This window comes from Pseudorca crassidens, chromosome 1 (assembly GCF_039906515.1).
Source record: "Pseudorca crassidens isolate mPseCra1 chromosome 1, mPseCra1.hap1, whole genome shotgun sequence".
Taxonomy (NCBI): Eukaryota; Metazoa; Chordata; class Mammalia; order Artiodactyla; family Delphinidae; genus Pseudorca; species Pseudorca crassidens.
In genome coordinates this window covers 94,470,378-94,498,341 of record NC_090296.1, presented here as the reverse complement: position 1 = coordinate 94,498,341, position 27,964 = coordinate 94,470,378, and the positions used below count along the sequence as shown (strand labels likewise).

General features: G+C 40.4%; 1 protein-coding gene across 1 annotated transcript in view; it reads left to right on the top strand.

The window, feature by feature from the left end:
- Positions 1-6,475: 6,475 nt before the first annotated feature.
- Positions 6,476-27,964, top strand: part of LOC137231028 (aromatase) — a 34,537-nt gene continuing 13,048 nt past the window's right edge. Inside the window, exons 1-3 of the mRNA XM_067751556.1 lie at positions 6,476-6,620; positions 12,397-12,547; positions 25,767-25,921. Of these exons, the coding sequence (XP_067607657.1) occupies positions 6,476-6,620; positions 12,397-12,547; positions 25,767-25,921 (451 nt within the window). The remainder of the gene's footprint in view (positions 6,621-12,396; positions 12,548-25,766; positions 25,922-27,964) is intronic.

The window sequence follows — 27,964 nt, the reverse complement described above, 5'->3', positions numbered from 1 at the left end:
AAATAAATAAATAAATAAATAAATAAATAAATATTTATGGGCTTCCCTGGTGGCGCAGTGGTTGAGAGTCCGCCTGCCGATGCAGGGGACACGGGTTCATGCCCTGGTCCGGGAAGATCCCACATGCCGTGGAGCGGCTGGGCCCGTGAGCCATGGCTGCTGAGCCTGCGCGTCCTGAGCCTGTGCTCTGCAATGGGAGAGGCCACAGCAGTAAGAGGCCTGTGTACCGCAAAAAAAATCAGCAACTTAAAATGACTTTATATATATATATATATATATATATATATATATATATATATATATATATATATATATAAACCCATATACAAACCTTTTCGTAACCACAAACTAAACATCTATAATAGATACACACAGAAAAAAGAGGAAGGTATCCACACATAACACTAAAATTAGCCATTAAATCACAAGGGAATAGAGCAAAAGAAGGAACCAAAAAAAACAAAACAAAAAAAACCTCACAAAACAAGCCAAAGAGAATTAACAAAATAGCAATAAGTACATACCAATGAATAATTATTTTTTTTACTTTTTTTTTTTTTGCCGGGCTGCGCAGTATGTGGGATCTTAGTTCTCCAACCAGGGATCAAACCTTTGACCCCAGCAGTGGAAGCACGGAGTCTTAACCACTGGACCGCCAGGGAAGTCCCCATTTTTTTTTTTAAATAATTACTTTAAATGTAAGTCGACTAACTGCTCCAATCAAAAGACACAGAATGGCTGAGTGGATATGAAAACAAGACCCATATATATGCTGCCTACAAGAAACTCATTTCAGATCTAAAGAAACACACAGACTGAAAGTGAGGGGATGGAAAAAGATATTTCATGCAAATGGGAAAGAAAAAGAAAGCAAGTGCTTATATCAGACAAAATAGACTTTAAAATAAAGACAGTTACAAGAGACAAAGAAGGACATTACATAATGATCAAGGAATCGATCTAACAATAAGTCATGACAATTAGAGATGTATATGTACCCAACATGGGAGCACCTAAATACATAAAGTGAAATATTAACAGACATAAAGAGAGAAATTGACAGTAATACAATAATAGTAGAGGACTTTAACACCCCACTTACATCAATGGACAGATCATCTAGACAGAAAATCAATAAGGAAACACTGGCTATAAATGACACATTACACCAGAATAACTTAACAGATATATAGAACAGTCCATCAAAAAGCAGCAGAACACACATTCTTTTCTAGTTCATGTGAATCATTCTCTAGGATAGATCACATCCTAGGCTACAAAACAAAGTCTCAGTAAATTTAAGAAGACTGAAATCAAATCATGTATCTTTTCCCACCACAAAGCTATGAGAATAGAAATCAACTACAAAGAAAAAACTGCAAAAAAAACAATATAGGGCTTCCCTGGTGGTGCAGTGGTTGAGAGTCCGCCTGCCGATGCAGGGGACACAGGTTCGTGCCCTGGTCCGGGAGGATCCCACATGCCACGGACTGGCTGGGCCCATGAACCATGGCCGCTGAGCCTGCGCGTCTGGAGCCTGTGCTCTGCAATGGGAGAGGCCACAACAGTGAGACGCCCACGTACCGCAAAAAACAAAACAAACAAAAAAAACCACCACAATATAGAGGCTAAACAATATGCTACTAAACAACCAATGGGTCACTGAAGAAATCAAAGAGGAAATTTAAAGAATACCTGGAAACAAAGGAAAATGAAAACAGAAAGGAATCATGAAAACAGAGCAGAAATGAAAGAAATAGAGACTAAAAAAAAAAAGAAAATATCAATAAAACTAAGAGCTGGTTCTTTGAAAAGATAAACAAAATTGGAAAATCTTTAGCCAGACTCATCAAGAACAAAGAGGGCCCAAATCAATAAATCATAAAAAGAAGTTAAAACCAACACCACAGAAATACATAGGAACATAAGAGATTACTACCAACAATTATATGTCAGTAAGATAGACAACCTAGAAGAAATTAACAAATTCCTAGAAATGTACAATCTCCCAAGAGTGAATCAGGAAGAAATACAAAATATGAGCAGACCAATTACCATTAATGAAATTGAATCAGAAAAAAAAAAACTCCCAACAAACAAAAGTCCAGGACCAGATGGCTTCATAGGTGAATTCTACCGAAGAGTTAGAAGATAGTTAACACTCATTCTTCTCAAATTATTCCAAAACTTTTCAGAGGAAGAAACACTTCCAAACTCATTATACAAGGCCAGCATCACCCTGATATCAAAACCAGACAAAGATAACACACAAAAAGAATATTACAGTCCAATATCACTGATGAACATAGATGTAAAAATCCTCAACAAAATATTGGCAAACCAAAGTCAACAATACGTTAAAAGGATCGTACGTCATGATCAATTGGGATTTATCCCAGGGATGTAAAGATGGTTCCATATCTGCAGATCAATCCATTTGATTCACCACCTTACCAAACTGAAGAATAAAAATCATAAGATCATCTCCATAGAAGCAAAAAATCTTCTGACAGAATTCAACATCCATTTATAATAAAAACTCTCAACAAAGTGAGAATAGAGGGACCATAACTCAACATAATAGGCCATATATGACAAGCCCACAGCTAACAACATACTCAGTGTTGAAACGCTGAAATATTCTTCTCTAAGATCAGGAACAAGACAAGGATGCCCACTCTTACCACTTTTATTCAATATAGTTTTGGAAGTCCTAGCCACAGCAATCAGAGAAGAAAAAGAAATAAAAGGAATCCACATTAGAATGGGAGAAGTAAGACTGTCACCGTTTGCTGATGACTTGACACTACACATAGAAAATCCTAAAGACACCACCAAAAAACCAAAAAAAAAAAAAAAAATTAGGGCTCAACAATGAATTCAGTGAAGTTGCAGGAGACTTCTGCAAGAAATCTGCAGAAATCTGTTGCACATCTATATACTAAAAAGAAACTAACAGAAAGAGAAAATTTAAAAAGCAATCCCATTCACAATCACATCAAAAAGAATAAAATACCTGGGAATAAATCTGACTAAGGAGGTAAAAGACCTATACTTGGAAAAGTATAAGACACCAATGAAAGGAACTGAAGATGACACAAACAGATGGAAAGCTATATTGTGCTCATGGATTGGAAGAACTAATAATGTTAAAATGATCATACTACCCAAGGCAATCTACAGATTCAATACCAGCTAGAAGGGTGGGATAGGGAGGGTGGGAGGGAGGGAGATACAAGAGGGAAGAGATATGAGGATATATGTATATGTATAACTGATTCACTTTAGTTATAAAGCAGAAACTAACACACCATTGTAAAGCAATTATACTCCAATAAATTGTTAAAAATAAAATAATAAAAAATAAATTAAAAAACAAAAAAACCCACACCCATAACATTCTTCAAAGAACAAGAACAAGTAATTCTAAAATTTGTATGGAAACAAAAAAGACCCAGAACAGCCAAGACTATCTATCTTAAGAAAGAAGAACAAAACAGGAGGTATCCCACTCCCTGATTTGAAACTATACTACAAAGCTATAGTCATCAAACTAGTATGGTACTGGTACAAAAAACAGACACATAGATCAATGGAACAGAATGGAGAGTGCAGAAATGACTCACACTCATATGGGCAATTAAGCTACAACAAAGAACAAAGAATATACAATGGGGGAAAAGACAGCCCCTTCAATAAATGGTATTGAGAAAACCAGACAGCTACATGCAAAAGAATCAAACTGGACTACTTTCTCACACCATATACAAAAATAAATTTAAATGGATTAAAGACTTCAAAGTAAGACCTGAAACCATAAAACTTTTAGAAGAAAACACAGACAATAAACTCTTTTACATCAGTTTTAGCAGTATTTGGGGGGATATGTCTCCTCAGGCAAGGAAAACAAGAGCAAACATAAATAAATGGGACTACGGCAAAAAATCTTTGGTACAGCTAAGGAAACTATCAGCAAAATGATCACCTACTGAATGGAAGAAGATATTTTCAAATGACATATCCAACAAAGGTTAATCTTCAAAATATACAAAGAACACATATAATTCAACATCAAAAACACAAACAACCCAATTTTAAAATGGACAGAGGACCTGAATAGACATTTTTCCAAAGAAAACATACAGATGGCCAACAGGCACATGAAAAGATGCTCAACATCTCTAATAATCCAGGAAATACAAATCAAAATCACAATGAGATATCACCTCACACCAGTCAGAATGGCTATCATCAAAAAGAGAACAAATAAGTATTGGTGGGGATGTGGAGAAAAAGGAACCCTTGTGCACTGTTGGTGGGAATGTAAATTGTTGCAGCCACTATGGAAAAAAGTATGAGGGTTCCTCAAAAAATTAAAAATAGAAATACCTGTGACCCAGCAATTCCACTTCTGGGTATTTATGGAAGAAAATGAAAACACTAATTCAAAAAGATATATGCACCCATATGTTTATTGCTGAATTACTTACAATAGCCAAGATATGGAAGCAACCTAAGGGCTCATCAACAGATGAACGGATAAAGAAGATGTGGTGTGTGTGTGTGTGTGTGTGTGTGTGTATAATGGAATACTACTCAGCCATAAAGAAGAATGAACTATTACCATTGGTGACAACATAGATGGACCTAGAGGGCATTATGCTAAGTGAAATAAGTTTGACAGAGAAACACAAATACTATATGATTTCACTTATATGCGGAATTTAAAAACCAAAACAAATGTAACGAAACAGAAAGAAAGTCATAGGTACAGAGAAAAGACAGGTGATTGCCAGAGGGGAGGGGTCTGGGGGAGGAAAAATATAGGTGAAGAAGATTAAGAGGTACAAGTAAGTGAATTATGGGTATGAAATGTACAGTGTGGGAATATAGTCAATAATTATGTAATATCTTTCTATGGTGACAAATAACAGCTAGATTTACCATGGTGATTATTTTGAAATGTATAAAAATATCAAATCACTATGCTGTGTACCAGAAACCAACATAGTGTTGTAGGTCAATTATACCTCAAAAACAAACAAACTCATAGAAAAAGAAATCAAACTTGTGGCTACCAGAGGCAGGGGGTGGAGGGATGCGGAATTAAATGAAGGTGGTGAAAAGGTACAAACTTCCGGTTATAAGATAAATAAGTACGAGGGATGATAAAGTACAATACAATAAAGATAACTGGGAGGGAGACGCAAGAGGGAGGAGATATGGGGATATATGTATACGTATAGCTGATTCACTTTGTTATAAAGCAGAAATTAACACACCATTGTAAAGCAATTATATGCCAATAAAGATGTTTAAAAAAAGATAATTAACACTGCTGCATCTTATATGTGATAATTGTTAAGAGAGTAAATCCTAAGTGTTCTCATCACAAGAAGAAAATTTTTTTTCTATTTCTTTAATGTTATATCTGTATGAGATGATGGATGCTCACTAAATCTATTTTGATAATCATTTCAGGATGTATGTAAGTCAAATCATTATGTTGTACACCTTAAACTTATACACTGCTGTATGTCAATTACATCTAAATAAAGCAGAAAAAAATATGCTTTCAAAAAAAAAGAAGAGAAAACCACATCAGAATCAGCAAATCAAACTGAAAAATGTCCTGCACAGGACACCAGCTGTTGTAGGGAGCTCGGTTGCTGAGTGGCACCTGAGCCTACTGCTGGTGGCATCTACTATGTCCTCTCTTTTCCTCCTGCTTCCCCACTTCTTTTTTCTTCCTCTCCTTTTATTCTTCCTCTCCTATTCTTCTTTCCTACTACCTCTGTCATAGGCCCATGTGCACTGCTTCATCAAGTCCATGGTGCAAGATTTAAGCTTCATCAAAGCCAATAAGAAAAGATTGTCCTGAGTGAATCATGTTGAATTCAACAGACAACCTGAGAATGCCTCAGTGATGCCCATGAAACACCTTCTTACTGAAGAAGCTTACCCTTTGGGGGAAGTAATTTTGAGCAAGGAAGAATATTGGGGAATGCTTTTTTAAAAAATTTATTTGGCTTGAAGGGAAAAAGATTGTCTAAACAAAATCTGCTGATGAAGTCATAGAATGATTCCACCTCTGGAATGAGCTTCATTTTCATGTATTTTGGTAAGAAATTTGGCTCTCAATTGGGAATTCAGTCACTCTACCCACTCAAGGGCAAGATGATAAGGTTCTATCAGACCAAGCGTCTAAACGAACCTGAGACTCTACCAAGGTCAGAAATGCTGCACTTCAAGCCAAAAGATCTGTCTTGGGCTTGCTTGTTTTGACTTGTAACTATAAATTTGTCTTGTCTAAGTGTCCAATCACATTATAAAACAGAACGCCCATCTCTGCAGTACAGCATCCTCTGAAGTAAGAGGAGTCGTAAATGTACATTTTGGAGGATTCTCTAATTTTTCTGACCCTCTGATTTCCACAGGACTTTAAGTTGCTTCTCCTGAGTTCAAGCAACGCAAGATGGTTTTGGAAGTGCTGAACCCAAGGCATTATAACATCACCAGCATGGTGACCGAAGTTGCGCCTGTTGCCAGCATTGCAATCCTGCTGCTCACTGGCTTTCTTCTCTTGGTTTGGAATTATGAGGACACATCCTCAATACCAGGTAAGTCAGTCATTTATTTCTGTACCTAAGAAGATTGTTTTCTTGGGCTTTTGATCCATGAGGGTAAAGGAAATTTTGCAAAACGATGAAGAGCAAACTTGGGAAGATGGCTGAAGCCCACGGCACATAAGCAAATGAGGACTCAGGTGAAAAAATTTTAGCGAATTATCTGCACATGTTTATTGAAAACATTAAAACAATATCTTACATAACCCCTTCCAGTCTCCACTTTGCTTTGGTAGAATAGACTTGGCACTAGTATCCTTTAAAGTAAGTTTAAGATGGAGTGGAGCAAGGTAAAATTCCAGGATTGTTTTTTTATCTTTTGATTCAAATTCATTCCAGTTTTGCTCTAAAGGTGAAAAAGTCTCTGGAATGCCTTCTATACAGCTTTCTGTCTCCCTCCCACTTTACCTCATCCATGTCCTCTGCCCTCTCTCTTTTTTGAACTTATTCCTTCTCTTTATCCCATTCTTCATTTTTCTTTTATTCTTGGGCATGGTGGTGATGTTGGTGCCACCATGAGGGCTGGATGGGACCTGGACAGCGGGAGAAAATTGGGGACCACTATAGTTCCCTTGAAAACCTAAAAAAAACTTCCACAAGCTCTGTGGATCAATCAAAAGTAGAGTATAATATAATTATCCAGATAATTCCAGTAGAAACCCCATCACTCCACACTACCAGATTAACTCAGAATTCTCAGAAATATCAGACGGTTTTTTAGTTTTCAGGGAAAACTCCTCATAGCAGGCATCTGTCCCCAGTTCCATAAGATATCCATAAGATATCCGATAAGGCTTTATTTCAAGAGCAGAGTCATTACACACTTTCAAGCGTCGTGGGCCTCTTCCCAGAGTGATGTCGAGTGGGAGTGTGGCACTGCTGCAAAGTGCCCTGGGTCTGGATTCTCTATCGTTTTCCAGAGAACTGACTGTCTCTCTGCCCAATTCAGCCTGGTATTTTAGTTTACTTTAAGGCCCAATGGAATGGAATGTTTAGTTTGTTTTGTTCTCTACTCCTGATGGGGGTCTGAAGGAAGACTGTTCCACAGTCTTTTAACTTGAACCCCTTCCCCACCACTGCTCCTTCCTCACTGGATTTCTCCTCCCCCAGTGGGCACCCAAGTCAGGGTCCATGAAAGGTGGAAGTGAGGGAGGAGGTATTTTTTAACAACTCCCCCCAGATGTTTATGTTGCAGGTGATGGTAGAACTCCCTTGGACCTTTGGGGAGGGGCAAACACAAGAACTGGCATCCTTGAAGCCCTGGACCAGGAGCCTAGGTGGTAGCTCACTCTGTCCACCACCTCTGGGCTGGGGACATCATGCTGTCATATACTGATAGTCTATGACACTAATACATAGTCCTGTGGTTCTCAGCCCTGCCTGAGGAGGATCCCCATGTGGGTTTTTGTTTTTTTAACATCTTCCCAGGTGGCTTTCCTGAACATTCAGGGTTGAGAGCCACTGAATGGAGCCCAACCCGTTCATTCGACAGAAGGGGAAACTGAGCCTCAGAGAAGGGCTCTGCCTTGCCCAGGCAAACCATTGTGACAAGTACGAGTAACTGTGGAGTTCAAACTCCTCATTTCATGGGGGAGGGGTTAAAGCCACAGAAGGGAGATGGCTTGCCAGCATCTCAACTGGAAGGAAAGTGGCAATAGGGGGAGCAGGGGAACCACCAGGAAGACCTAAATCCCAGGTAGATGATCATTTTGCTACCAGGGAGCTTCTAGTTCCATGCTTTCCTTGGGAAAATGTGAGGTCTGGTCAGAACCTTCTAGCTCTAGAAACCTCTGGCCCAGGCTAAGATCCCGCGACTCCTGGTTGGGGAAGGGAAGGTGAGGACACTGGCCTTGCAGGATGGGTCTTGCTGACCAATACTTCTGAACTCCTTTTGCCAGATCCCTCCAATCACTGGTTCTCTGGATTCTTAGCTTTATACATATGGGGAATCTCAGGGTCAGTGAAGCCAAAGAGTTGAGAGGGTACAATGAGCCAAAGCCCTCTAGTAAGTTACAGTTTTCAAAGCAGTTTCACACCATTTTCTCTTGTGAACCTCTGGGCACTCTGGTGAGTTGAGTGTGTTGATGCCTATTTTACAGATGAAGAAACTAAGACTTAAAGAGGCTAGGTGTCCATAACTAGTAAGTGATGAAACTGGGACTCAAATCTAAGCTCCTGAGAGGCCCTGCATTATCAGGTGATGGGGACAGGGGGGTCGACGAGTGTGCAAAGGTGACACACACAGGCAGAGGACTTAGTGCCAGCGATGGCCGTGAGGGTTCGGAGAGGAAAGAATCATTCCTATTTGGGGGTTTTGTAAGCTTCAATTTGGGGAAACTGACCCAGTTCACTGGTCTCTGCCAGGACTACAGTTACCTGGCACCTGGCAGCTCTCCCTTCCCCAGTGATACAGGGCGATGCCCAACCTTGCACGTGGGTCCTCTCCCCCAGGGGCCCTCTCTGCCCTGGGCACCACATTCTTTATGGGAGCACTGGAAAAAAAGGACATGGCAATAGTCTCCTTTTGCTCATTAAAAATACAGAAAATGAACAAATAAACATGTCATCACAGACAGGACAAGAAGTAGGATGTTAGCAGCATCCTGGAAACTCCTCTTGTGCCTTTTCAATCATACCCTCTCTCATTTCCAGAAGTAAATAACCTTCTATTTCTTAACGATCGCTCCCCTGCTTTTTTTTTTTTAATAGATTTTTCACCTAATTTCATATTCCAAACAACATACTTTAGTTTTGCCTGGTTTTACATGCTTTAGCAATAGAATCCTACATTATTCTTCTGTCTTGCTTTTTTGCTCACTTTTTTGCCTGTGGGTTTTATCCAGGTTGTGGCATGCAGCTGCAGTTCATATGGTATGCAGTTATATGAACACCCCATGGTTTAATCTCCCATTCTACTGTTGATGGACATTTAGGGTGTCTCCAGCTTGGGGCTATTGTGAACAGTACTGCTATGAACATTCCTGTGCACTGGATACTCTAGGGTGTACACTCAGCATGGAACGTAACAGTTTCTTGATTAGGACAGAGGGTGGGAGGCCCCAGCTGTTGGCTTCACGGAGGCCATCTCTGCACAAAAATGCAGTGAAGTATTTACTGCTCCTCTGAGGGTGTGCAAGAGACTCCTGTACTCACACATGCCTAGATGAGCATTCCCAAATCTGAGAAGCAGAGAGCAGTGTAATGTGGACACAACCAGAGTATTTCCCTAATATTCTACCAAAATTTCTCCCCCGCCCAGAGCATTCTTCTCTCCAACCGGAAGGTATAAGATATACACGTTAACTGAAAGGATCATATTGTGTGATAATTATTTGATTTTGTGCTTTTTTCACATTCCTTTTCCCTGCCCAGGATCTGATGGGGACCTAGTTATACTTACCATACCATCACGGGTCCCTAAGTTGGAGCTAGTGTCTATACCTAGTAAGATTTCAGGGTTTGTTGGATGAATTAAGTTGAAATACGATTGACTGCTGAAGACTCAAACTCTGATTCTCTTATGGTTAAAACACTCCGGTTCTCAGCCTTAGCAGAGTTCATCACAATCTCCCTTTTTCAATAGATACAGCTCTTCACTGTCATATTTTAAATTTGATTGGCGGTTTCCAAATACTAAGACTTTCCACATAGCAACAAACATTTAGATAAAACATGGAAAGTGCAGCCTTTCATTTGTATGTCTTTGTGCCTCATGGCCATAGTATATGAAGTAAATCTTTGTTGAAAAAGTCTATTCCCAAATAGACTGGTGTTTGACTTCACATGGATTAAATGTATGAGATATAAGATATTTTTCCATTTTATCAAAATGTAAATACACCTAAAATATTCTAAATAAGGATGACATTTAAAACTTCATTCTTTACACGTGTCTAATAAATTGTAAAAATTCATTCAGGAAACATTTATTGAGGATCTACAATGTTTCAAGCTGTAAATACAAAGTGTTTTGTTACTATGCATATTTGTATTCATAAAAGGTCAGTATGTCATTAAATTTTAAGGAAATATGTATACAATCAAATCAGCTTATTTCTTTTTGAGAACTCAATGAAATTAGTTTAATATAAAGTCAGTCATCTGACTATATAACTGTATAATGTAGTGTTATGAGAACAATCTTAAGATTAAGAACCCTTGATCCAAAGAACTCAAATTCTTATATTGGTGCTATAAACATTAACAAAGAACTTTAAAGACAAAAGAACCTGGTAGTATTTGTTACATTAATCCTGCTAACGCAAAGTTAAGGAGTAAACCCTGTTTGCCAAATTTGGGACTGAACTTCCACTTTAGATGAGTCATGCAAAAAGTCAGATTATCTAAGGAGTTCACTGGTGGCCTAATGGTTAGGATCCCTAGCTTTCACTGCCATGGCCCACGTTCAGTCAGGGAACTGAGATCCTGCAAGCCATGCTGCACAGCCAAAGAAAACAAAACAAAACAAAAATTTAGATTATCTAAATTATTATAGCTCTGTACTGTCTCAGACAGTTGTGTGAGTTTTGGCTCCAGGACTATTTCACTGACAGAATGGAATTAAAGGAGTAAGATACAGAAATGGTATAACTTTACAATGAAACTCCTAAAACCATTCCAACAAGCTTCTGACGAACTTTTCACCACCACCACTAAAATCAAGCTACCAAGTTTGTTCTCTGATACAAGCAACAGCAACTCCCCTGGCTGCTCACCAGATTCACAGTCTTCACAATTCTGTCATCATCTGCGTCAGCAAGGGTGTAAGGGCCACGGCTCTTCACTAAAACCACATCACTGGACTCAGACTCTGGTCTAGACACAGATCAGACACACTGCCTCATTCTTCAGTGCTTAGCTTTATTTAGTCTAATGAGATTTAGCTTAAGATTCTCTTCTTAAACCAAATCCTTTTTTAAGGAAATAAAAAAGAAATGCATGCTTTTTATTTTTTAAACCCCACATTTGTTTACTTATTTATTTTTAGCTGTGTTGGGTCTTCGTTTCTGTGCGAGGGCTTTCTCTAGTTGTGGCAAGCGGGGGCCACTCTTCATCGCAACATGCGGGCCTCTCACTATCACGGCCTCTCTTGTTGCAGAGCACAGGCTCCAGATGCGCAGGCTCAGTAGTTGTGGCTCACGGGCCTAGTTGCTCCGCGGCACGTGGGATCCTCCCAGACCAGGGCTCGAACCCGTGTTCCCTGCATTAGCAGGCAGATTCTCAACCACTGTGCCACCAGGGAAGCCCCAGGAATGCATGCTTTTTGTTTGGACATTGTCTTTGCAGGCCATGTTTCTCACAGTTAAAAAGATGACACCAAAACCACAAATTAACTCAAATCCACCCACTCCATTGACTGGTGCTTTCAAACCCAGTTTTCAGACAAAACTAGCAGCCAGACAGATCTGTCAACTTGTCACTTGTCCTGGCTTCCATGCCTGTTACCAGAGGGACTGATCGACTTGTATTTGAAACCCATAGACACCGTTTAACACAGCAAGAATAGACTAGACACCTATTCCAGTTTGTTCAGACAGAAGTGATTGAGACCAAATGGAACTGGTGTGGTGTCAACTGGACAACTTTTTACTCATAGAGCTGTGAAGAGCCTCATGTTAACTTGTGTTGTGGTTTTAATCATTTTGTGTACGTGATTCACCTCTATACAAAAGGACATGTAGATATAAAGGAATAAGAACAACAGTAATTTAAAGTACTTTGTCTTTTTGGTGCTACGGAAATACTGATTGTAATCTGATGACTTTCCTAGGTCCTGGCTATTTTCTGGGAATTGGGCCCCTCATTTCCCACTGCAGGTTCCTCTGGATGGGGATCGGCAGTACCTGCAATTACTACAACAAGACGTATGGTGAATTCGTGAGAGTCTGGATATGTGGAGAGGAAACCCTCATTATTAGCAAGTAAGTCTGTTAATAATCAGTGACATATTTTAAAAATCAAGGCTGGGATATTTCCTATTAAAAATCAAACTTATTTTGATATTTTGCCATCTTTGTTTCCAAAGTTATGTTTTCATTACTTAAATAAAGGTGAGTGATTCCCAGGTAAAAATCTAACATTTGAGACAAGTAGAATAATTGGGTCTTGTTTGAAGCCAGAGGTACATATAAAGAACTCTGGGAAGACTGAAAATTATTCAAAATCTCTCTGAGCAGTGAATGTGGAAACTTAGAATACAGGTGATTTGGTTCTGACAAAACACACTTGAGGGAGAGGTATTATCTTTTATGCTTTCCTATTTCCTAAGATTTTGGTCTTAGCTGTACAAGTAAGCATCAAAACAAACAAACAAGCAATAATAGCAACAACAACAAAAAACACCTGAGGAAAAAAGTTCTGACTGTATCAATTCGCTGATGTGTTTCTAATGCCAGGCTACTGAGAAACTCTGGGAGGATAGACAGCAGATGAAGAAGCCATTCATACTCTGCTCTCCTATTGGTGACTGTGTGCCAGTGTCCTTGCTGAGTGATTTTATATAAATTAGGAACAATATTGCCTATTAAAAGAAATGGTATTCTCCTGCTCCCCATACACTTAATATTTTCCAGATAACTTTAGCAGACTGAATTTACTCCAGGGTTAACAAAATACGCATTGACTAAAGAACTAGCTTTGTGAAATATTAGTTTTCTTACTGATTGATCATGGAAAATGAAGAGTTTATAAGAGAGCACATATCATAGATGTTCAGCTATCTTTGCTAGATTTTTAGCAAAGCTATCTGCCAAAATGTCTCATTAATGAGTTTTTACATTTATAATCCCTGACAGAGATTTACCCACAAACTAAGACTGACCAGGGTGTTTTACTGATTTATTAGAATTGTTTCTTCAGATACACAGACTATTGCCCAGAAGTAAGTGAAGCATTTCTGGAAACTGCATTGATTTTTTTTTCAGGCCATGATGATATACATCATTTTTGAAACTACCATGGTGAACTCAAAGCCCAATTCTTTGAACCAAATACTTGAAAGAAGGGAGCAGGGGAGAAAAAACATGTTATCCTTCCAAATATTTCTACCTATCCAAGAATGTTATTTTCAACCAAACTAATATCTCGGTTTTTGCCTGGTTTTTTTTTTCATTTCACTCAGTTTGGTGGTGTAAAATTTTGAAGAGTAGCTAAGGCAGACCGTGTTACACATCTAACCATAAATGGCTTCAGGTGGAAATGTCATTTCATTGGGTTCACAGTGAAACACCCCAGTGCAGCGGTTCTCAGACGGTGGCCCCCAACCAGCAGCATCCACGTATCTGGGAACTTGTGAGAAATGCCCATCCTTGGGTCCCACCCTGACCCACTAAATAAGAAAATCTGGGGGCGGGGCCCAGCGATCTGTTTCCACGAGCCCTCCAGGTGATTCTGAGGCACACTCCAGTTTCAGATCCACTGCTCTAATGGCAAGGCCAGAGTTACTCTTGGATTTTACTTCTCTTGGTCTATGGAGCTCTGCCTAGCCAAATTTAAGTGAATTTGATATGCTCTCATTTTCAAAATCAACACTTTACTCACTTGTGCAACTGACTAGAGCCTCAAAAATGTCCTGCAACAGATGGCGATTGGGCTTGGAGGACTGGGACACTGCCTTCTGCTCTTTGATCCCCCAGCACAGCAAGTTGCCTTCCAGCCCTCCTCAAGTCAGTGTCTGCCTTCCCTGTCACCCCTTTCCCTCAGATACAGGCAAAGGGACCTGCAGGATATTCATCTAAAAGGATCACGCCTGCAGCTCAGTATCTAGAGCAGCGCTTCTCACCCGGGCTGCACATTAAAGTCACACAGGGAGCTGTTCAAAACCCCACTGCCCAGGCCACAACCCAACTGTTAGAGTCTCTTGATGGGGTAGACCCAGGCATCGGTAGTGTTTAGAGCCCCAGGTGATTCCAATGTGCTGCAGAGCTTGAGGGAGGAGAGAAAGTAAGAAGCTTCTGGGGCAGGGGGCCTTTCCCTGGGGTTGGGGAAACACCTAAGCAGGTTGGAGGGGTTTTGTGTAACTTTCTTACCCCTAAGTGTAGCTCAGGTGCTGGGAGTGCAAGACTAGACCTGGAGGGAAGAATGAAGCATGTGAGAAAGGACCAGAGGACCAGGACAGAAATTGCTCTTAGACACTAGGCACTTAGATCACCAGATAAATTCCCAGGAACCCCAAAGGCAATTCCTGAAACAGGACCCTCGTTACAACACAGGTGGCATCTGATCACTCTGCTATCTTAGTTAGGGAAGTGACCTTAGCCACCCTGACAGGGTCAGGTGCTGATTCACACTGAGGACCTGGACAACAACCCACCCTGCCCTTCCCCCAGCTCTCCCAGTTCTTTCCCTGTTCTGTCCTCATAGGCTTTTCTCTGGTTGGAGTCTGTGTTCTCTATAATTGCCTCTGAGCCGCTCAATTTTGTTGTTAAGCGCTGAGCTCCCCGCGGGAATAGGACATGTTTGTCCCCATCTCCTTCCCTTGTCTGCTCTTCAGGTCCTTCCAGAACTACCGGTACCTCTTGAAAAGACTCCATTGGACCTCAGAAAGCCTTTTCTTTTTCTTTGAATAGTTTGCCAGACTTTTTCTCTTTTGAAAAGTTTGACATCTGTAGTCATTACAACTGTGCTGAGATTATGCCCCAACTTTCAAGTCAGCCGAGTTCTGAAGTCGGGGGAGCTGCAGAACTGCGGGGGGCGGGACGTCAGGCACAAGTGCTGCCGGGATTCTGCCCGAGCAACTGGGCGCTCTGGGAGCAGCTCCATCTGATCATCTTAAAGTGCGTAAAGTGTGCAAGATTCCCAGGCAGGGATGCTCTAAATTACTGAGGGTCTACAGACGTTACGCATGATACTTTATGTCGTGTGTATGTATTAGTGTTTGTAATAGTATCAAAAAGGAGAATGTGGGTAGCATCCATAAAGGGGAGATAGAACTTAGCATGCTAACTGGGGTCAAATTTGCACATCAGTTAGCCATTTAAATACTAATTATTGTTATAGTATTTGTATACCTGTTTTAATCATGTATAAATTTACAGGGAATTCATTCATTTATTTTGTAAGCATCCACTATTGAGAATTTATACTAAGCACTGGATGATCCTAATCTATCATAGTCATTATTGGCTCTCCATTAATTCATTAAATAAATATTTATTAAGAACTTATTATGTACAACAGGTTATCATGAACAAATCAGCCCCAAATCCCTGCCCTTGTAGAGGAATATATTGCTACAGTGTTAATACACCGACAATAAAAGGGTAAAACATAGTATAGCAGTAGGGTGAATGACTGTCTTGGTTTACTTGGGACCAGAGGATTTCCCATGTTGTGGGATTTTTAATCTAAAACTCAGATAGACCAGGATGGTTGTCCACACTATTAGCAGGTAGATATGGGCTATACAGAAGATAAGGTGGGTGGAGCAACTTTGCGATGGGGAGAAATCAGGATTCCATTTCAGATATTTTGACTTGACTTGCTTAGTACCGCCGAACGGGAAGTTAAGAAGGAAGGTCAGAAACTAGCAAAGGAGGGTGAGGAGAGCCACACAGAGAAGGGAAAACCAGGAGAGTGCGGTGGTCTGAAAGCCAGGCGAGAATGCATGTCAGGGAGGATGGAATTGTCAACTCTCCAGATAGTGCCACATGACTGGACGGAGATGTGAGCATTGCATTTAGCACCAGGGAGGTCATGGGTGACCTTGATAAGGGCAGTTTCAATGGAGTTCTGGGGGCAAAAGTCTGACCACTGTAGAGAATGGGGAGAGAAGAATTGGAGGCAGCAGGTACAGACACTCTTTTCCCATAAAGGAGGCAGAGAAATGGAACAGAGCTGAAAGGGATGTTTGGTCCAAGGAGTTTTTATTCGTTAAGATACAAGATATTATGACATGTGTGTTTTAATGGGAATGATGAGTTACAGACGAAAGTGTTGATGCAGCAGACAGGAGGAGTGTGCCAGGTGAGATGACAAGGGGGTCCAGGTAACAAGTGGATGCGGCCTTGAAAAGGGACCTGGAAGTTCACCCACAGTAACAGGAGGGAAGGTTGAATATATGGGCACTGATCCTGGTGGTTGGACTTGCAGAGGTTCCAGTTGCTTCTGTTTTCTCAATAAAATAGGAAATGAAGTCTGTAGTTGAAATAAAGGTGAGAAATACAACACTGGGGGACAGAGGAGACAGGATATAACAGTCATCCAGGAAAGTGAGAGAGTGACTGGACTTGGGAAATGTAGTAGAATTGCCAGCTGCACTAAGGGCTCACTTGAATTTAACTGAGACCTGCCAGTGTGTGTGTGTGTGTGTGTGTGTGTGTGTGTGTCCATGTGCATGTATGGTTTTTTCCCTGGCCCCATTCAACTGCCAGGTGCAAGCACAGAGTAAGCTAAACTGAGAGCTGGATTTAGCCAGGGTTGAGGTTTTACCAGGCAACTAGGACAAAGTAAGCAGAGGGTCAAGGGACTTGAGGATGCATGGAAGGGAGAGACTCTAATGATCGACAAGAAAATATTTTTCCAACTTTCTAGTAAGAAAAGTTCAAATGAACAGGAAAGTTAGAAGAGCAGTCCTCCCCCCTTTTTCCCCATGACCTTGACCTTCTGAAAAGACCACATCAGTTGCCTTACAGGATGTCCCACATTCCAAATCTCTCTTACTGTCTCATTATGGTGTCATTGAACATATTCTTCTATTCCCGGTATTGCTTATAAACTGAACACTAGGTCTATAGGCTCTATTCGATTCAGGTTAATTGTTGTGTAATAATACGTTCCTGTTAGTCCTAGGCACTTCACATTGCATCACATCAAGAGACCAGGGAAGGTGTTCCCATATTAGAGATACTAAATTTGGTCAGCTTAGGGTGGTAAAAGTCAGATCTCTGTGTTACAAAGATTCTTTTTCTCTTGCAGAGACCTCAGTATCAAACCTGGGTAAGGATATTAGAGGGCAAAGGACAGGGAAAATGTGGTAAGATTGATGGAGTGTAAGTCACAAGCACAGAACAGGTCTACACAAGGCAAGTGTTTATAAAATTTTGGTACCAAATATTCCATTGATTGTCTCCCTTGTATTCCTAGTACTCATCAATCTTGAATCTGACCACAGGTGTCTGAGTTCTTTAAACTCAGAATGGGAGGGTGGCTTTTTCTTTACCACCTAAGGACTTACTTCCTGGCTACTTTTCATTTCGAAGAGACAATACGTTTGCCATCGTTGGAGATGTCTTTTGACCTCAGTCGCATTTCAAGAAGAATAATGACCCCCAGGGATCAGGCATCTTATACTACCCACTGTTCCTTCTGAGCCTGGGAACTCACTTGGTCTCTCCTCAGTGGTAAGAAGTCCTCACTCTCCCAGTCAGTCAGTCAGTCAATGTAACATCTCCCTCACTTGGTGTTACAGGCCGGCCCGCATTGTGGGAAGGAGATCTCTAGTGTTCTCCTGAATATCAGGGAGCTCTGGGCTGGCATCCCTAGTTCATCACCAACCTTCCCTTCTTCACTTTCCTGATTTACTCCAGTTAGATAAAACCTACTTTTCATAAGTGATCTTGTTTTAAATTGCTTGTTCTTAGTCACACTTGGCTTGCTGTGTATATCACTTCTGTCTTGCCTATTTTGTTCTTTGCCAAGTCAGAGCCTCTGTCTCAGGATAACTGAGATGTTGGCGCCCCCAAAAGAACACATCGATTTTAAATGGTAGCTCTTTATTAACTAACATTTAACTTAGTTTAAATTTGGGTTCAAGTTTTTAATTGACCAGTAATTCCTCAAAACATATGGACAGACCAATGTGTTTTATGATATACTCAAAAGCTCTCAAGGTCAGAGCAGAAAAATAGTATTCTGTTTGTCAACTAATCACTTAAAATTTATAGATCTGAGTTTGTGAGTAAAGAGTATACAAATTACTTACTTTCTGCTTTAATTATAGAATGAGGTAGTGGAAGGTAAGAAAGCTAGAGGCCTGAAATCTATTAATTAATAAGAATTTCAGTCTTTTGTATGCATGATGTTTCCATACAGGACAAAAGTTTGGCTAGTTGGTCAAATTAATTCCCTGGAATACAAATAGAAGCATCTGGATTTTTGTTTTTTGCTTTTATAGTTGCTAGGAAGATAAAAACTTGTCCAAAACTTAGGGTAATTTGAATATTATCTGGAATATATCAAAAGTATATTTGACTTAGTAGAAAGTATTTTGATTTGAAAATAAGATTTTCTTCCTGAAATATATATCAAGTAAATAATTTATTCATATAATAATTCTGTCTTCATTTCACAGAACTGCCATTATTTCAGGGCCTTTCTTTTAAAGTTTAAATGGGACCTTGGAATCCATCACAAATGTGTGGGTTTGGCTAGTACTTAGCCCACAGCATTAGCTACTCAGCCAGAGCTGAGCTCTTTTAGCCCAGGGTCTCCTATGGCAATATGTCCTCACAGGCATTAACTGAACAACCTCATTAAGGCAAAGTCATCCGTTTAGGAGCCAGTTGCAATTTGGATAGAGAGGAGCTAGTGAGAAGATGGCCACCCTAGCCCAGTGCAAGAACAGTTATGTAGGTTATAGTAGCTACTCCCCATCTTTGAGGGTTATGTGTTCAGAAGACACCCATAGTAGGAGAATTTGCAGTTGAGAAACAGAATTTTAGTATAGAAGTGGCGAGGAAGAACTAAGGTTGTAGTGAACACAAGAAAACGTGTACAATATTTACTTCACCAAAATAAGAGAAAAAATAACAACTAAAATAAAGCTAACACCAGAAATATGTTATGCATCTTAAATTTGCACAATTGAGCACTGTGCAATTCCTTCCATCTTCTATCCCTTGCACACCAGATTCTCCCTCATTTGCAGTTATCAAAAAGATATTTATAAATATATTTTACTTTCCTGCTATAATGTACATATTTTCTGTTTATTCCTCTGCCCAAATGTTTGGTTCCTTTCTGATGTCATGATTTGTGTCTCTGAACTCCACTCTGGCCTTGGAGACATGGGATAATGGGTAATCCTCATGGGGGAAAGTTCTGGAAGATCTATTTTAACTTCCCCAGCAGACCTGAGCAGGTTAGCTCTCGAGCCCCGAAGTTAAGGGTTCAATCACTTTAGCTCTGCCTATGGCAGCTCCTCGCCAGAGCACACAGGATGGGCAACTTTTATATACTTTCTGGCTCCTGCCCTGTAAACATGGCCAAAACACAGACTAATGCATTGGCTTTCTTCATGTCTCCTGTAGCTGCACTGCAGAAAACCTCTACTCCTTCTCTGCTCTCCACTCTTTTTAATTCCCAAACTCCACTTCCTTTTTCTGATTATCTCCAAGAAAAATGCCTATCAATTTAAAGCTACTCGAGTGGAAATTTTTTGAAGTTGCAGAACTGCCATGCTTACATGTTACTAAGGGGAATTTGCACTTGGCCGTGTGGTCCATGTATAAACACTATGACATAAACCCTGTAATCTGAAGAGCCTGTTGTCCTGCCCCACAGAGGAGTCTGGATAACGTGCTTGGAAGAGCTTTGCCAGCATGGGGAGGTGGAGGGTGATACATGAGACCTTGTCTGTGCCTGAGCACAAACCCTGTGGTCCTATTGTCTACTCAGCAGCAGAGTCAGTCGAGGGCCCCACACCTCAGAGGTGGCATTACCAGGGTCATAGGTAAAAAGGCTGGAACTTGGAGGGAGGTGGCTGAGACATGACTTCTCTTTCCTCCCTCCCTCACCGTATCTAGGTGCCCCTGTGGGTAAGGATTTTGGGGTGGCTGTCTGCACCTCCTTCTGCCCTGGTCTGTCTGCCGTGTATCCTCACTGAACTGACCTTCCTCGTTACCTTTAGATAATCTCGTTTGATTTCTCCAAGGGGTGTTTGGTCTTCAGTCTTCGCCTATAATACAAACAACTGGCACTTATGAAAAAAATGGACATACAAACACCACATGTCCTGCTTATATCTTCCTATGCTCTGATAAACTCCAACCCGTCTGTGTTCATACCCCCTCCATCTCACTCATCATAAGGAGGGTCAACCACATAGCTTATTAACAAGGACATTTTGACTTCCAGCTTCCTGAGCCGTGCTCATCATGGTCACAGACACCACTTAGCCCTCACCCAGGTAGCCTGCTTCTGTCTAGGCCCTGCATGAACCTTTTCCAACCTCAGCCCCTTTCCACAGGAAGTGCAGTCACCTGCAGAATTTCTTAATTTTTCTCTTGGTAGATGAAAATTAGTTTATACCACCCACACTTGATTCTTAACTTCATGAGTTCCCAACAGACATTCTTTTCTTCTAAAGTCCCTCTTTTACTGAGCAGTGAATGAGGAGTCTCTCTCCTCCCCAAATCCTCATAAACATAGGTTCATCTCAGCTGTTTCCTCTCAAGCCTTCCCTGTGCTGCTTGCATCCACTATCTAATAAACCCACCCCACCTTTTATCCTGAAGAGAATAACTATCCATTTATGCTTTCAATTATTTTAAAATATTATTCATTAATTTTATTCAAGGCATATTTATCACGTATGTACATTGGCAGATCTAGTAAAAGTAAGCAAAATAAACAATGTGAAATCAGGGGCTTTTATAATTATTAGCATTTTTACATTTTATAGTAGCTTATAATATAGGTGTTATTATTTGTGTCAGTATTGAAAATAAAGGGAATAAATGTTTTCCCCAATGTCATATATATGGTAACTATTGAGGTCAGGATGCAGACCCATACCTTTTGGGGGTGTTTTTGAGTTTAGTCTTTTTAAAATTTTTTATTGAAGTAGAGTTGATTTACAATGTTTTGTTAGTTTCAGGTGTACAGCACAGTGATTCAGTTATATACATAAATATATATATAGAGGCAGACCCATATGTTTTGTTTTGGTTTTTTTTGACTTTAGTCTTTTTAAAATTTTTTATTGAAGTAGAGTTGACTTACAATGTTTTGTTAGCTTCAGGTGTACAGCCCAGTGATTCAGTTATATATATTCACTTATATATATTCAGTTATATATATATATATATATACGTTTTCAGATTCTTTTTCCTTATAGGTTATTACAAAATACTGAGTATAGTTCCCCATGCTATACGGTAAGTCCTTGATGGCTATCTATCTCATATACAGTAGTGTGTATATATTAATCTCAACCCTCTTTCGCCTTTGGTAACTGTATGTTTGTTTTCTATGTCTGCGAGTATCTTTCTGTTTTGTAAATAAGTTCATTTGTATCTTTTTTTTTTTAGATTCCACATATAAGCGATATCATATATTTTTGTCTGACTTACTTCACTTACTATGATAATCTCTAGCTCCATCCATGTTGCTGCAAATGGCATTATTTCATTCTTTTTAATGGCTGAGTAATATTCCATTGCATATATGTACCACATCTTCTTTAACCATTCATCTGACGATGGACATTTAGGTTGCTTCCATGTCTTGGCTATTGTAAATAGTGCTGCTGTGAAAACTGGGGTGCATGTATCTTTTCCAATTATAGTTTTCTCTGGACATATGTCCAGGAGTGGGATTGCTGGATCATATGGTAACTCGATTTTTAGGTTTTAAAGGAAACTCCATACTGTTTTCCATAGTGGCTGCACCAATTTACATTCCCACCAACAGTGTAGGAGGGTTCCTTTTCCTTCACACCTTCTCCAGCATTTGTTATTTGCAGACTTTTTAATGATGGCCATTCTGACTGGTGTGAGGTGATACCTCATTGAAGTTTTGATTTGCAGTTCTCTAATAATTAGCAATGTTGAGCATTTTTTCATGTGCCTGTTGGCCATCTGTATGTCTTCTCTGGAGAAATGTCTATTTAGCTCATCTGCCCATTTTTTGATTGGGTTTTTTAAATTGAATTGTATGAGCTGTTTGTATATTTTGTAAATTAATCCCTTGTCAGTCGCATCATTTGCAAATATTATCTCCCATTCTGTAGGTTGTCTTTTTGTTTTGTTTATGGTTTCCTCTCCTGTGCAAAAGCTTTTAAGTTCAATTAGGTCCCGTTTATCTTTTTTAATTTATTTACTTTTTAAAATTTTTGGCTGCTTTGGGTCTTTGTTGCTGCGCGTGGGCTTTCTCTAGTTGGGGCGAGCAGGGGCTACTCTTCATTGCTGTGTGCAGGCTTCTCATTGCGGTGGTTTCTCTTGTTGCAGAGCATGGGCTCTAAGCGCGTGGGCTTCTGTATTTGCAGCACGCGAGCTCAGTAGTTGTCACTTGCAGGCTATAGGCGCGCAAGCTCAGTAGTTGTGGCGCACAGGCTTAGTTGCTCCGTGGCATGTGGTATCTTCCTGGACCCATGTCCCTTGCATTGGCAGGTGGATTCTTAACCACTGTGCCACCAGGGAAGTCCGGTCCCATTTATTTTTGTTTTTATTTCCATTAATCTAGGAGACATATCTAAAAAGATATTGCTGCAATTTATGTCAAAGAGTGACCTCCCTGTGTTTCCCTCTAGGAGTTTTATAGTATCCGGTCATACATTTAGGTATTTAATCCATTTTGAGTTTATTTTTGTATATGGTGTTAGAGAATGTTTTAATTTCATTCTTCTACATATAGCTGTCCAGTTTTCCCAGCACCACTTATTGAAGAGACTGTCTTTTCTCCATTGTATACTCTTGCCTCCTTTCTCATAGATTAATTGACCATAGGTGCGTGGGTTTATTTCTGGGCATTCTATCCTGTTCCATTGATCTATATTATTGTTTTTGTACCAGTACCATACTATTTTGATTACTGTTAACTCTGTAGTATAAACTGAAGTCAGGGAGCCTGATTCCTCCAGCTCCGTTTTCCTTTCTTAAGATTGCTTTGGCTATTCAGGGTCTTTTGTGCTTCCACACAAATTTAAATTGTTTTCATTCTAGTTCTGTGAAAAATGCCATTGATAATTTGCCATTGCAATGAATCTGTAGATTGCCTTGGGTAGTATAGTCATTTTAACAATATTGATTCTTCCAGTCCAAGAACACAGTATAACTTTCCATCCATTTGTGTCGTCTTCAATTTCTTTCATCAGTGTCAGTGTCTTAATAGTTTTCAGAGTACAGATCTTCTGCCTCCTTAGGTAGGTTTATTCCAGGTATTTTATTCTTATTGATGTGATGGTAAATGACTTTTTTCCTTAATTTCTTTTTCTGATCTTTCGTTGTTTGTGTATTTTTGCAATATCTACAAATCAATCAGTGTGGCATACCACACTAACAAACTGAAGAATAAAAATCATATGATGGGCTTCCCTGGTGGTGCAGTGGTTAAGAATCCACCTGCCAATGCAGGGGACATGGGTTCGAGCCCTGGTCTTGGAAGATCCCACATGCCGCGGAGCAACTAAGCCCATATGCCACAACTACTGAGCCTGTGCTCTATAGCCCAAGAGCCACAACTCCTGAAGCCTGCACAACTAGACCCTGTGCTCCACGACAAGGAAGCCACCGCAATGAGAAGCCTGCGCACCACAACAAAGAGTAGCCCCCGCTCACCGCAACTAGAGAAAGCCCGCGCAGAGCAATGAAGACCCAACGCAGCCAAAAATAAATAAAAATAAAATAAATAAAACATTTAAAAAAGTATTAAAAAATCATATGATCATCTCAATAGATGCAGAAAAAGTTTTTGATAAAAATTAACATCCATTTATGAAAAAAACTCATCAGAAAGTGGGCATAGAGGGAATCTACCTCAACATAATAAAGGCCATATATGATAAACACAAAGCTAACATCATACTCAATGGTGAAAAGCTGAAAGCATTTCCTCTAAGATCAGGAACAAGACAAGGATGCCCACTCACCACTTTTATTCCACAAAGTTGTGGAAATCCTAGCCACAGCAATCGAAGAAGGAAAAGAAATAAAAGGAATACAAACTGGAAAGAAGTAAAACCGTTACTGTTTGCAGATGACATGATACTATACATAGAAAACCCTATCCTTTCAATTATCCAAATTATCCACTCTTCCTTCAAATGCTGTAGCCTTACTTATAAGCAGTCTTAATAAAACATCTTCGCACCAAAGTGAGCTCCTCTGCAGAAGAATTCTGTACCACTGTCCTAAGAAGACAATATTCTCCTCACACACGGAGGCCCCATGACGTCTTCAGCTAGGATTTTACAACATGTTATAATGCTCATTGCCTTATCGTGCCCCAATTAGAGTAGGATTTGGGGCAGGAAGCAAGACCTGAAGGAGGACATGGGTGGGGAGGGGCTGCCTGCTCCTTCCTAGTTGCTCTGAAGACCCAGCTCAGGCCTTAAGAGCCAGGCCTGGGGGTGGGAATAGAGGGCAGAGCAGTGGAAGAGGAACCAGGAAGTTCAAGGAAGCCTGGGTTCCTCGCAAGGTCCCAGGGTTGCCACAGCAAGGGCTATCTAATGGCTCAGCGTGTCCTATGTCCTGGGAGAACTCTGTGACCCTGGAGACCTTGATGAATCATGACGGACGCAGAGCCCCAAGACAGCTGCTGTCACCACCACAGAGAGCCTTCCAGGCCAGCCCAGCCAGCCAAGCCCAGGGCCAGAGGTGCCCAGGAGATGTCCTTCAGTCCTATAATGATACTGCCCTGGAGGGGCCAGGCCTGATTAGGGCCTCTGGGGGACGGGTGGTACAAGGCAGAACTGCTGCTTCCAAAACTAAAGAGATAAGACTTCAGGTATTCCAGCAACTTCCAATTATGAGGCTCACTTCTGCATGGGGAGCACTGTCTGGAGAGGGACTGCTTGGAGGCTGGAGGCTCTCAGGAATATGGTGGTGTGGAGGGTTCAGTTTCTTACAGGCTTGCAGCTCTGACCACAGTAGTGGGTAATATTTTAGAGACTAGGAGTTAAAAAGAAGGGGAAATAACGAATAACTGTGCGTGTGTGTGTGTGTGTGTGTGTGCGTGCGCGCGCGCGTGTGTGTGTATTGATCTTTAGTGATGCTCAAACAGGGAGCTAGTAGGTAGAAATGTTTCAACTGCCGAAGGAGGTTCTTGTGCTAACACAGGTGCTTATTTAATCTGAACACTAGAATTTATGCATTTTGTCAAGATCAACATGCATTTGCTATGAGAGCCAACTGGTAGTCAAACTCATTACCGTGAGTTCTCTGGACCCTTAAAAATCAACACCAAGGTTTGCTTTCTCTGCAGGTCTTCGAGTATGTTCCACATAATGAAGCACAGTCACTACACATCCCGATTCGGCAGCAAACTTGGGTTGCAGTGCATCGGCATGCATGAGAAAGGCATCATATTTAACAATAATCCAGCACTCTGGAAAGCCGTTCGACCTTTCTTTACAAAAGGTATTCAGGTGCTGGGTATAGTCTGCTCTTCTGTCTATGAATATGCCTGTCTTAAAATAATTTTTAACTTCTGCTTCTTCACAGTTTTGAAATAATAAGAGCTAACATTCATTATACATGTACTACATAGTAGGCACTGTTTTAAACACTTGATACTTTAATCCCACAGCAACCCCGTGTGGTGAATACTCTTATCACTTACATTTTACAAATGAGAAAACTGAAGGATAAAGAGGTTAAGTACCTTACCCAATTTCTACCATTAGTAAATGGTAGCAAAGAAGACAACCCCAGAACCCACATATTTAACCACTTCAATTTTGTTCTTTCTGTTTTTACATCCATTTCATGGATGTAAAAAAGAATTAGCACTCTATATACTTAAGGTCACTTCAATTAGCGTGTATGTCAATTAGTGTGTCAGCCATATCCTTGATTTAACATAGCCAACATGTTTGCTGAATCATTGGCTGACTTCCCAGATGTTTTAACAGAAAGCAATTTGCAAATAAATTAGAGAATTTTAGAACTAGAAGGGCTGTATATGTCATCTCTTTCAGCCTCTGAGTTTTATACTCAAGGAAGTACATTTCTAAAGAGATTGTGATTTTTCCCCCAGGCAACATAGCCAGATATAGATGAACAGAAACTGGGCCCCAAACCTCCTTATCTAGTGATTTCCCCCTTTACTATATGCTGCTGGAATGGAAGCCTTTGGGAAATAATCATGACCAACCTTTGACATTAACATCAGAGAAGATGGTCATATACTAGAAACCTTATCATTGATGGAATCTGGCACTAGATGGGTTGTAGGTCTGACCAGGGACCATGGATATTCTTCCCTCCAGCCAGCCTCTGTAGTGAACCTAGATGCTACCTGTGTGGCTGCCGAGACGGGGAAAATCTACACCTGTCCCAGTCTAGTGGTGATCCCTCTCCACAGAGCTGCCCATCACCAAGACTCAGCACAACTCTAGCACAGATTCCACTACCTTAGTTTCCTATTGCTGCTTAACAGATTGACACAGACTTAGTGGCTTCAAACCACACATTCATTACCTTACAGTTTGATGGGTCAAAAGTCTGACATGGGTCTCATGGGGCGAAAATCAAGGCACTGATACGGCTGTGTTCCTTTCTGGAGGCTCTAGGGAGAAAGTGCTTCCTTGGCTTTTCCAGCTTCTAGAGGCTGCCCACATTCCTTGGCCTGTGACCCTTTCAGGGATATTACATTCTGTTCATATGTTTGAAATGTGGCTTCAAGCTCTTGAACATAGAGGCAAATCATACATCAGCCTGGGAGTGATAATCAAAGCCATCCCTTCCATGCAAAGGATTGATTCATGAAGGAATCATCTGTCCCACTTCTGGATGTAACAGTCACCCAGGAAACAGCATCCCTACCTTTCATATCTCCAAGTCCTTCCTAAAGTCAGAAAGTATGCTGCCAACCCAAACTTCTTTTTTATACGTGTGGAAATGCTTAGACTCTAGGACCACTCACCAGGTCTCCTTTCTTATTTGCAAAGTGTGACATCAGGGGCTTCTGCAGCACAGTTGATTTGTTTTGTTGGAGGACCCTAACAGCAAGTCTGAATAATAAAAGACATTAAAAAACTAATTACTCTTAAAGAAAACTTAAACTTAGAACAAGGAGAAAAAGGATTTTAAGAGTTAACACTCATGTTAGACCACCTACCATCATGACTCACTAGTGCAAAGACGGTCAGGGAGCAGAGCAAAGTAAGAGATCAGAGCCAGTTCACTCTACCGGGTGTCATTCATTCATTCCTCTATTTGACAAATACATAATATATCGAGAGCTACCATGTACTACAGACTCAAAGTACAACGCTAACAGGTTGTCACTGCCCTAAAAGAGTTCCCAGTCCTGTGAGGAAGACTGCTCAAACAACAAAGATTTGTTTTGCTGTTAGGACACTGACTGAGTACAATAAATCTGGATGTAGATTGAAGAGAAACTGATATTAAAAGAAGGGTATGTTTGGTAATTTAGAAGACTAGCATTTTACACATATG